General features: G+C 49.2%; 1 protein-coding gene across 2 annotated transcripts in view; it reads right to left on the bottom strand.

Annotated features, from left to right (window-relative positions):
* The window catches only part of LOC144166357 (uncharacterized), a 131987-nt gene extending 128948 nt beyond the window's left edge, over positions 1–3039 (bottom strand). For both annotated transcript variants that reach the window (XM_077695879.1, XM_077695878.1), the window contains exon 1: positions 2489–3039. In XM_077695879.1, coding sequence (XP_077552005.1) covers positions 2489–2546 — 58 coding nt within the window. In that variant the 5' untranslated portion in view covers positions 2547–3039. The remainder of the gene's footprint in view (positions 1–2488) is intronic.
* Positions 3040–11845: the final 8806 nt, after the last annotated feature.

The following is an 11845-nucleotide window of genomic DNA, read 5'->3' on the forward strand; positions in this document are numbered from 1 at the left end:
TTCATTATAGTTACGTATCGCTTTCCCTTAACCTTAAGTTGGTCCTTGTGAGTTCTTCAGTAGTTATCCCCTTCGTTTATCCACACTCCCAAATATTTGTATTCCTTCACTCTGGGTAATTTGCCTTGCTAGATAGACACTGCGTCAGTAGTAGCGTCATTGAAAACCATTATGTCCGATTTTTCTGCGCTAAAATTTAACCCGAGGTCGGTGGCTTCCTGGCCGCTAATATTTATTAGCCGTTGCATATCGGTCTGGTTATCACCTAAAAGAACAGTGTCGTCTGTGTATAACATTCCCGGAATTCGCTGTTGTACCACTTCGCCCTGCAGCATATGGGTTAGGCTGAACCCTACTTGACTTTCTTCCAGTTTCTTTTCTAACCCTGCAATGTTAAACATAAGCAGTATTTAGTTCAAAGGGCATCCCTGTTTCAGTCTCCGATGGGTGTTGACCTGCTGGGCGCATTTCTGTCCTTCCCATGTAAGGTGCACTGTATTGTGTTTATAGATTGCTATAAGGAACTGTATTAACTCGTCATCTAATCCCTGGAGTTTCAGCATTCTCCACAGCAGTTCTCTGTTTACGTTGTCATATGCCCCTTTAATGTCCAAGAACGTAATCCATATTGGTCTATTCTGCGCTTTCGCAATTTCACTGCATTGCGTTATCACGAACAAATTATCATCTACTCGCCTGCCTTGTCTAAATCCATTCTGCAGTTCCCAAGTACTATTTACAGTTTAGTACTCTTTGGTACTAAAGCTTGCTTTCGCGCAAGAAGAGCCTGTGTGCAGGGGGTGCACCCTTTACAGGCCGCTTGCTTTGTTGTACTGGCGTCACTTCCGTGACAGACATGACGTCAGTGAAATCTTCGTGTATCCCGGAATAAAACACTTTCGTGTTAAAAAAACACTTACCTTGGTGGGAATCGAACCTCTGTCCCTCGCGTTATAAAGCCGACAGGTATACCTTTACGCCATTTACACGTAAAACTGCGCATGTGCAGACGGGACAAGAAAAAGAAGAGACAGGACGAGCGCAGTCCTGTCTGACCGTATGCGTCGTTTTACGTATAAGTGTGATGAAGCAACTAGCCCAACAACATGCTTTACTGAGATTGCGCCATTCCGAAGCGGTCAGAGCATTTTGGAATTAAAGCGAAGCTTTTGTGGTCTCCCTAAAGGCGACCGTCCCGTCACCAATACAATGAACTCTTGCGACCCGAACGACAGAGAACGAATTCCCCGCGAGAAAGCGGAGCGCTTCCACCTACGTTGTCGTTAGACGGAGGGCCGCCTGATTTTTTTTTCCACATTTCACCAAGGGAAAGCAAAGATTTCAACTGATAGCCGCAATCAACCTGTTTTGCATTATCACGGCAAGGAATATACGCAATTACCTAGTGCTTAGATTTTTTTAATTGTGACTGCCAAACTTGCCAGCACCAACGAAAATTGTCAAATAAAACACACAAGTTCACTTTGATGAGAATGTCATTAGTCCTCGAGGGCCCACGAGTGCGTCAGCCTGAACCCCATGAAATAGAAACAAAGACATTGGGTATCTGAGTAGAGCCGAAATGGAAGACCATGGCTTAACTTTGTCCTCTTTGGATTCTTTAACGTGCGCAAATATATTACGCGAATACATTTTTTGTGGATCCATGCGAAACCGAACCCGCATTAGCGTCCTTGATACCACGCTTGGCATGACAAGTTAGGATCATTTTTGTCGAAACGCGCAGACAGATCTAACTCGTGTGCGTGTATATATCAAGGTTGAGTGTTTACCGGGGAAGCTTTGTTAGGCGTTCATCCCTACTTTCATCACATTGAGATCGCAGGGAGATGCATTGGCGGATCCAGAGGGTCCGAATGTCCGAATGTCCTGACTCCGCCCCCCCCCCCTCTTAATTTTTAATTTTAGAATTTGTACCCCCAAAACATGATCCCTCATGTTGTAGAAAAAGCCTAGTTGATTTTTTTCTATTTCTTGTTTTTTTTTTGGTTATCAAAAATTTCTGTGAATAAAAGTGGCTACTATCCTCCTCCTGTTCCTCAGCATCACCATCATCATCATGGTCCCGGATAGAAGCTGACCCCTAACCTCAGAAAAACCCTGGATTCGACCCTGGGGAGATTACGAAACGATCCCACGAAGAACCTTTCAATGAAACGCAAGATGAACACTGAACCTCCTTCACTCAAAAGCAGAGTAATCATCAGTTGCCTATGATCGCTGGACCGCCGTCATACATTTAGGCATCTTCAATGCAAAGAATTGAATGGATGAATTTGTTGTAACAAGGAGACCACGAGGCCCTGTCGTGGGATATTTGAGCAAGGGTAGAGGAAGATGGTTCCAACAAAGTTTGTTCCCGGCACTCACAGCGTTTACGTAGAGTGCGTCAGTTCTGTCTATCCCCACTAATGACAGCAGAAAAAATCACAAGCCTGTAAAATGAAAAAAAACGAAAAACACTCACCGTCTAGCAGAAGCAGGAGCCACAATCCCATTCGAGCGCGTAGTAAACCAACGATCATGTCGCCTGGTACACCGATCCGACTGGTCAAATCCCACGCAACAGAGAACAAGTGAGGAAATCTGGAACCGAAACTAAGCGCTGTGGTTGCAGACAGTTGCAACGTCAACGTAGTCCGCTCGATGATATCCTTTTGGTAGTCCCGCCGTCATGGCCAAGCACAGAAGCGCTGCGCGAGGAACACACCTTTCATCCTGCGGGTGTGCACCATTTTCCGACTGTCTTCTTCCCCCCGGCTGCAGTTTTTCCTGTAGTAGTTAAGCACGAGTGAAGGGCCGGGACACGCGCTCGCGGCCTAAACGTCGCCGCGACCAGCGACCTCGCTCACGGAGTGGGCCGCGTCTTTCGGCTACGCTCTCGTAGTGGGAACAGTCACTGGCCGGCGCGAGTGAAAGTTGTCGGCTGTGGCGAGCGAAGCGCCGCCGCTCTCGCTGTAATTCGGGACCCCTGCGAACCGCGCGCGCAGTGGAAACGTGCTCGACGGGCGAGGGCAGTTGGAAACCAGCTTCCTCCGCGAGAACGCGCAGCTGCCCAACGGAACTGGTCGCTGTGTCGCCGTTTCGCAATGCGACATCCCCGGCATCGATAGCAGCGATTACGGGGGAGCAGAAGTGGGCGCACCTTTGTGAGGGCGTGAGCATCCTCAGTCGCCCTTCACCCATTGTTGCCGATCGTAGGGTGATCACCCTGCGTGTACACTACTTTTGCAAAGTTTCGGGCATGGTGTGTCGAACAGCGGTACGGCTTTTTTTCAGGCTGGTGTGTGCCGATATCAACGTTTCGCTCTTCGCCGATGAGCAGTGAAATCTACCTCGTTAACGAATGAGACCTTTTTTTTTTTTCAAAGTGCCCAATCTATGAGGCATCTGCACACTTCCTGAAAAGCTCGGCGCAGGAACATAGGTACCAGTACACCTTTCTTGTCCCAGACGCCGAAACCATTGACTGCGCTTATGCGCTGATAATCCAGTACTGCGTAAAATTGAAAACACCCCGCTCCTAACCCGGCTCAGAAGATAGCAGTTCAGTAGCCTCCAACAGCTCTTTCATGAAGACCCCACGCAGCTTCCAGCCCCCTCACCCCCCTACACGGGCATCCAATCCCTCTCTGTCCCACCTTACACGCTACAAGACCTGGAAGCGCACTGCAGAAGCCCACACGCAGCACCTTTCCTGGCAATGACCACATCAAAAGCAAGCTTTTCCGCAACCGTGATCAAACGCAGCTTGCATGGACTGCTCCAGAACTACCATAGCCATCATTCGGCTACTGCAATTCTCCCCCAACCGTGGCGGTATGTGGTCATTACGCCCATCCCCATTGCCGACTCAAACGTTCGTCTCAATCTTCCCACATTCAGTGTTGCAAAACATTTAGAACGCGCGGAGCTTAACAACCTCACTCACTACATCGAATACAACGACCACGTCCACTCCACTGTGTTTATACTCCGTCCCTACCCCTCTACTCAAGACGTCCTAAAGAAGACGTCCTGAGGAAGTCCCCACGCAGCTCCCAGCCCTCTTGCCCCCCTACATGGGCATCCAATCCCTCTCTGTCCCCCCTACACGCTACAAGACCTGAAAGCGTCAGTGCATAAGTCACTGCATCACTGTATCACTGCAACACTGTGTCACTGTATCACTACATCACTGTATCAAAGCGTCACTGCATCTTACCACTCAAAAAGAACATCATCGATCGCCTCCCCAACTCGAGCGAGAAGTCAATACCGACCCTTGGTATTTAAAGCGCCTTCGACAACACCTCCGATCCTTGCCTTTCATTCTCGCTCCAGGGGGACACCGCAAGGATCACTGGTCTCTCCTCTATTACTCAGCCTATAGACACGAGAGACTTGCCGCCATTGCTTAGCGTCATCCTCGTGGTACAAGATGCCCTCTATGGCGATGACCTCACACTTTGGGTTTCCCAGTACTGAACGATGGACTAAAACTGATATACAGAATGTTCCGGACTGCTACGGGTGAACGCCCGAAATCCGCCGCAGGTAAGTCAGCAGTCCTCCCAGCTGCGCCCCCCCCCCCACTTACAAAAAATGCACCGGCCCAACATCCCAGTATGTTCTCTCTCACCCCTTATCCCATGCATACCCTCACTAAATATACATAGACTAGATATATTCCTCAAACTGGTAGCGACTCTAGCACCATCTTCCAACCTCAGTGGAAATTGACCCAGTTCACTCAACAGTTCCCCGCCGCGTTGTCCACCGCCGGTTCGGCCGGCACAAACCTCAGCGGTCTCCTGAATTACCCAACAACTGCTCACCAGCCGCCTCATGTACGGGGCACCGTATACCTCGCTGATAATCAAGTCTGCCGCGCGAAGCAACCCCAACCGACTTTTTCGCCAACCCTCACATGGCCGCGCTCGGTCTTCCGCACTTTGCGTCCACCTCACACGTCTCCTGGTGAGAACCCACAACACAAGGGAGGAACATCTCGCAGCCCACACGCTCTCACATCCAGGGCTAAGACAGCATTGCCGTTCCATGGTACCACTCCGACATCACCAGGCTAAAAAAATAAAGTTTTACAACAGCAACAAAAACGTATGAGAGTCTCAGCTTGACTTATGCCACTCCACCACCCGACGACATGCAACTTCCCATTCGGCCCCAGATTACGGTGGCTCATATCCCACCACTATATGCATCCAGAGTACATCTCCCACCAAACTTCCGTAGCCTCCGCGTTACACCGACTACACACCCCCAATCACACTATTCGATATTAAGGACGCCCCCAAATACTCAACAAATCGAGCTTACGCCACCACCGCATGCCATCCCCGCAGTCGGCCACCGCATGCAACAGTTTCATATATCAACTATCCGCAACACCACTGTCACAACGCCCGAAGAAGCAGCCCATTGCGCTAGCGCAACTGCAGCCCACGAATACCTCACTGTCATCACCGATTCACGGGAAGCCTGCCGCACATATCTTTACGGCGAAACATCCTCCCAGACTTCCGTATCCTTTCAAGTTCACCCTGAATTTCCTAACACCCCCGAGTGCCTTATGTGTCCCATCAGACCCGTACAGTGACCGCCTGCTGAGCACAAGGTCGCGGGTTCGATTCCCGGCTGCGGTGGCAGCTTTTCTGTTGAAGGCGAAAAGCAAAAAGCGCCCGTGTGTACGATATTTCGCCGCATGTCAAAGAACTCCAGATGCTCAAAATTAATCCGCAGCCCTCCACTACGGCGTGCCTCATCGCCTGCGTTGCGTCTGCGCATAAAACCCTACAATCAGGTAGTGACCGCCATCATCGACGCCAACACAAGTGGTGCCAAAATGGCCGCCGCTGTAAAGACAGTAAGAAACCAGTTTGGGTGCCCGCCTCCAGAGAAGCATCTACGTGTGCTACCACTGCGCTAACTCGGCATCTGCCAGGGAGAAAAGCCTAATACGTGTCGAATGATGAATAATTAATGACACGCGATAATAGATGCGAAAGGTTGAATAATTGCTGTAGAACCTCGTTGGTACGTTGAAAAAAAACGCGAGGGAGAAGCGTACAATCCGGGAACACGTACTATTCGGTAAGAAACGTACGTTGGGGAATTTCTAGTGCTAACAACTGAGAGCGTAGTAACCGCGAAACCGTAAGAACCGAGAATGTATCAACGGTGTTCTACTATTGATTGGATACCGACAGTAATTTATTTACAGTACTGCCAGTCTCCACAGAGACTATAGCAGAGACCATAATGATTACTAAGGTATAATTTAGGTGGACTAAAATGAACTAGTAATATTCTGGCGAATTAAGATGAATTAATATGGAATAATGATTGATTAGTGATTGGAAGTAATGATTAGTAAGGTAGGATTAGCGGAGGGCTCGAAAAAAGGGGAAATTAATTCACTTCACGGAGTCCAAGTCCCGGTTACAAACAGCAACGGGCATCACAAAGTACATATTGTAGCAGAAGATCGCTTTCGTGGCCAGCTCGCGGATCAGGAGTTTTTTGTGACGCGCGCCCGGGACGCTGTAGCACATCGTGGACTACCGGTCTAGGATGTCCACCCACCGCCTACGATAGCACTCAATGCGATAATAAAAAAAACGTTTTCCAATCCCATCATTGTACAAAATTTTTCAGGAACCATTCTGCTGCAATATTTTTTTTTAATACAACACTGTTTGCATGCTCAGTAATAACCACACTGGCGACAAGGTGATTTAACAAGGAAGGCATGTGGTGTGGAATAATTTGGTTTCCAAAGGTGGAACGGAAAAATGGTTCAGTCCATATTTCTCGCGAACGTGTTGGGTATTCGTATGCTTTAGCTGTTACGTTAGCAATTATTAAAGGGGCACTGACACAAAATTTTGAAGGCGAGATAACTTCGGAGATAGATTGGTGGGAGCACATATACATCATCTGCAAAATACCAGCGGTGAATACAGCCTAGAACATATTTAAAATCAATTTTGAAGTGTGCGAAACGCAACCGAGCGGCCAGAAGAGGACCACGCGCAAGTGTAAATAAACAACATCCAAACACGTCACGAGTTTGTGTTTGCCGCTTCCGCACTGCCGGCTCGCCGCTCCAATCGGAGGGCCGGAGGGCGGAGCTTCTGCTCTCGAGAACGAACGACCCGATCGTTGGCGGCGGAGGCGCCGTGATTTCGTCAGCTCATCGGGCAGCTGGCTGCGACCAAACTTCTACAGCGATTCCAGGCACTCTGTTTCTATTACTGTTTATTACCATTGGATGCGGAAACGCGCCGGAGGCACGAAAAGCCCACTGAGCAAGCCGCACGGTCGTTGTGCAGGCGGCGGCCACGGCCGCGATAGTGGCCCACGCCGGCGCAGGTAGCTCGGGTGATAGCTTGTTACCGCTGCACGAAATTGTCCCCAAGTCCCGACCATGGTGGCTTACATGAGAAAGGAGTTAATGATGCCATGGCGGGTTGCATTAAAAATTGTCATCTGCACCGCTTACGAGAGCGGCACTCGAATATCCGCCGCAGTGCTAAGCCGAACACATCTGTAGGCGGACCTGTAGGCAGACCGGCCGGCTGCTCCCAGCGCGCGTCTTGCCACCCACCGTCTCGATCGTCGCGCGTCGTTCGTTAGCCGCGAGCGGTAGCATTTGCACTCGCAGCGCCTGCGTCACATCCACGGTCGCTTTTTTAATTAGGCGCCTCACGAGATCAGTACGGGGGGGGGGCATTCGCAGAAACTGCCGTCGATGCGGATTCGACAGTGCTACGGCGGCTCTGCTCTGTATTATCTGTAACTGTGATATCCCTCCGACGGTCACGTGGTCAGCTTTGTTCACACAAAATCCACAAAATCCATCGTTTCGCGGCACTCGCTGAAACCGAAACTGCGACTGGCCGCATTGAAAATGCCTCTAATTAAACAACCGTCACACGCTGAAGCAAATGAGGTTTCTACAGGTTATAAGTAGGTCACTAGCTACTTATCACAACAAAAAAAAACAAGATGCGAAATTTTTGTGTCAGTGCCACTTTAAGGTGTGTCAAGATGAATCATTATAAATGTAGGTAGATTGAGGTAATTAGGGTTCATTAATGTACAGATTGAGATGAATTAAGGTGTATTTGGGTGAGCTAAGAGGTTCTAAGTTGGATTAAAGTAGATCAAAATGCATTAAAGGTGGTCAAATATAGTAGCTGCTGCGTTGATGGTTGGAGGTGTACATAAAGCGTACCTGTCACAAGAACACGCCAGGATTTCGTCTTTAAAGGACGCAGGCAGGTTTAAGTGTCGCGAGAAATTTATCTATTCAATGCGGTCCCGCACAATCATAATAGAGCTGAGTCTGCTCCCGTCAGCTATGATTGCCAGGCCCTCAGAAGAAGAAAATTCACATATCTCCACCAAGTGAATCATAACGAGTGGGCGAAGCACTGGGGATCGTTCTTACCGTAAATCACCCGTGAAAGTGCTTACTGCTGCTAAAACGATTTCCAATCCAATCCAATCCAATCCTATACAATCCATATCCAAATCCAATTCAATCCAATGTCCTCGCGCACGCGCAGCGCGGCTCTCCAGGAGCTCTCTCTCTCTCTTTCTCTCTCTCTCTCTCTCTCTCTCTCTAACCTTTTGTGAACATTTTATTTTATTCTTGTTAACCTTTCGTAAACCTTTTGTTCACAGATGTTTCGATTTCCACGGTGCTGTGCCGTGAGCACGGACACCGCGTGCAGGGCAAGCCTCGGCTCTAAGGTGCTTCGTCCCTAAAAGTCGCCGTGAAATTTCGTAAAGTAGTCAAACAAGTCGCCACCTTGAAGTGACCATTTCAAAAGGAGCCAGAAAAGTCGCCATTTTTATCACGGCGATGCTAGTAAGTACTTTTTGATTGCTTTGGTGGAAAGAATGCAGAAATTTCGACAACCACACGAAGCCGTATCCCACATTTTGTTCGTTTGCTGTGGTCTGTGAAAGCGACAGCGGTAGGCTACTTTGGACGAAAAAACCAAAATATGCGGTAAATCATTCCAAGAATATCAGTGGCTTAGAACGGGTGTTCGCTGCACACAATGTTTTACCACTTTCGCTGCCTCTTTACGTTCCCGTGCATATTACACATTGCCATACACACTTCCCAGCACTCTACCTGAAATGTAAAGATCCCGTAAACTATTGAAGCATTACACTCTAAATCGACGGCGTTGCTTGAAGGCTTTGACGCTATGCGTACATCAGATGCCGGATATAAAAACAGCAAGGCAAAGTTTCGTTTGGGTCGGTAAGTAGCGCTGTGCGGTGGGGTGTTTCAGTGACTAATTCGTCAGGACCTACTCTAGACTTTGCGAGATTACCGCGATTCCTAAAAGTTTGTTCTGTTCTGTATGTTCAGTTCGTCTCGACGGCTGAAATGCACTGAAAGGTTATATAAGGCCGTTTTTGTAACGTGAGCTACAATGGCCGATGTTGAGCAGTTTCGCGTGGCTCCTGAAGGGCCGTGCTGCGCATTTGCGAAAAGCAGTGACGTCACACAGCGCACGGAACGTTGCTCGCTGCCTGGCGTCTCTCACACACCCCACGCGCCCAGCGTCTTCGCCGACCTCCGTTCCGCACGTGGCGACCCGGTCCACTTGATGATCATGTGAGGGATGGCCGGGTATGGAACCGATGGCTCGTGCGTCGCAGCAACCCCGGCGTTCGCCTGTGGAACCAGCGTAGCTCTGGGGCGATTGGTGACGCTGCGCCGGAGCCGCTTGATAAATATACATGTGTCACATAATGCGTATACCGTGTGTGTGCCATTGAAGCAACAGTAATCATGACGATCAAGCTAATCCTAGACCACAAGGAAAGATAAGAATAGCCAGCCGAACCTTAGCTCACGCTACGTATATCCTGGCATAGCCGAGCTAAGCAACTGGTAATTTTTTGAGGAAAGGGGGGCATCGGAAGAGCCGAGAATTTTATAAAATGACCAATGCTCGCAGTAGTATGAGGAGGAAAAGCAAACTTTATTTGGGCGAGCCTGAGGTGCTGATGTCTGGGCACCCAAAGCCAGAAAGTAGCCAAGTAGGTGCATGGAAATTTTCGTCGCCACGAGTCTCAAAAAGTCCCCAGTTTGGCGACAAATCGCCAGACCAGACTACACTGCCTTCAGCTAACCCCGAACTCACGCCACTTACCTGCCTTCCGAAGAGGCCCACCAGGATAATTTATAGAGCACCAACGGATCTTCAGATAAATCAAACTCTCAGGACTCCGACTTGTACGCGCCCTCCTCCCTTTTTGACTATAGAGTCCTCCTACTAATCTTTGTTCTCTCTTTTCAAAAGGCGCGCGTTAATGACACGGGTTTGTCCCTTCGCAGAGGGTATACTTCATGGACTATTTCCGCTCTCAACATTGACCTGGGTATTATTTAAACTTTTCGTTCTTTTTACACTAAATTAGGGCCGAACCCGAGAGCGTCGATCGCAATTACTTTCACAATCCCACGCCCGAGTTTATTTTTTTTCTGGTGACAGTGACATCTTGGATTATCGCTGAACATGTGCAGTCACGACAGTGTACAAGAAGGTTTCTAGTTTGATCATGGTCCTTATCTAACAGAAAGCAATTTTTTTACGCAGCAGCCAATCCTTATAGCACATATGGAAAGTCGGCGTATATATATCTCCCTTCCGTGAGTAAAATGGTAGTTTTTAGTAGGTTACGTTTCCTATACTTAACTTCCGTGTTTAGTCGTCAAAGTTTCAGCTCCTTCCCACCTGTCTCTGCTTATTGCGATGTTTATGCAATCCATGCTCTCATATCAAGTATAGCGTATACCTGTGAACTACTTTAAAGGTATGACTGTATCCTGCAAAGTCGTTCTCACCCAAACGGATATCACATCATTACCTTACCAGGCCCCGCTGCCTAAGGGCGAGCGAGGACCCATTTTACTCTACCTCCATCCCATTCATCATACTGTCATATTTAAAGCGTAACTTCGTTTGCCGTGTCTTCAGTGCGTGCTTAGGGGTGGCCGCGCGTATCATCTGATGCAAGCTAATGAGGCTGCTTTGCAAGCGCCGTGCAGTTTATTAAATCCACCCGGAAGGTTTATTCGAGTGGTCATCGCACGCACGCAAGGCAAAAGGAACAGATTCTTGTTTATTGCGACCCACTGGGAGGACGTAATGCCTGCATCTGGATGGAAGCCTGCGGCCAAGACTCCGGCGGCTCAATTCTGATTGGACGTGCCGTGTTCAACGGCGCAGACGCATTTAACACGGTCGCTGGAACGTTTGCATTGGGGGCTAAAGAAATGCAGATACAAAATCGACTCGCCATTCCGGCCTCGCGGAAGCTTTTAAGTGAATGCACTTTATAAGCGACCCCAAACCATCCACCGCCGGCGGCGGCGGCGTCCGCAGTGCTCCTCTATATTTAAGAAAGAAACAGCATCCGGCGCCAGGTTTCGATCCGAGGACTTTGCGGGCCGCAGCCCGACGCTCTACCGAATAAGCCACGGACGCGACGCTATCGATGTCAGTAACGCGCCTTAAACGCATTCAAACTACGTCGTCAGCGGCGTGCGTTGGCGACTCAGCGGCGTTATAGCGGCTTGATAACTGCGTGGTGTACACGTGATACTACAAACCCGATGGAAGAGATGGAAGAGAAGGCGGCGAGGCGGTGGGCTGCGGGGGCCGAGCGCAAGCGCCGCAAGCGGGCCGACAACCGTGCATTCGCACTTTCACATTCTCCCCCTCGGGGAAATGCGGGGGAATTTTTTTAGAAAAGCTCACATCATTGAGGTGACATAAGTTAGGTTAAA

Source organism: Haemaphysalis longicornis, unplaced genomic scaffold (genome assembly GCF_048455015.1).
Source record: "Haemaphysalis longicornis isolate Haplotype H1 unplaced genomic scaffold, Haemaphysalis longicornis Haplotype H1 scaffold_17, whole genome shotgun sequence".
In the NCBI taxonomy this organism is placed as follows: Eukaryota; Metazoa; Arthropoda; class Arachnida; order Ixodida; family Ixodidae; genus Haemaphysalis; species Haemaphysalis longicornis.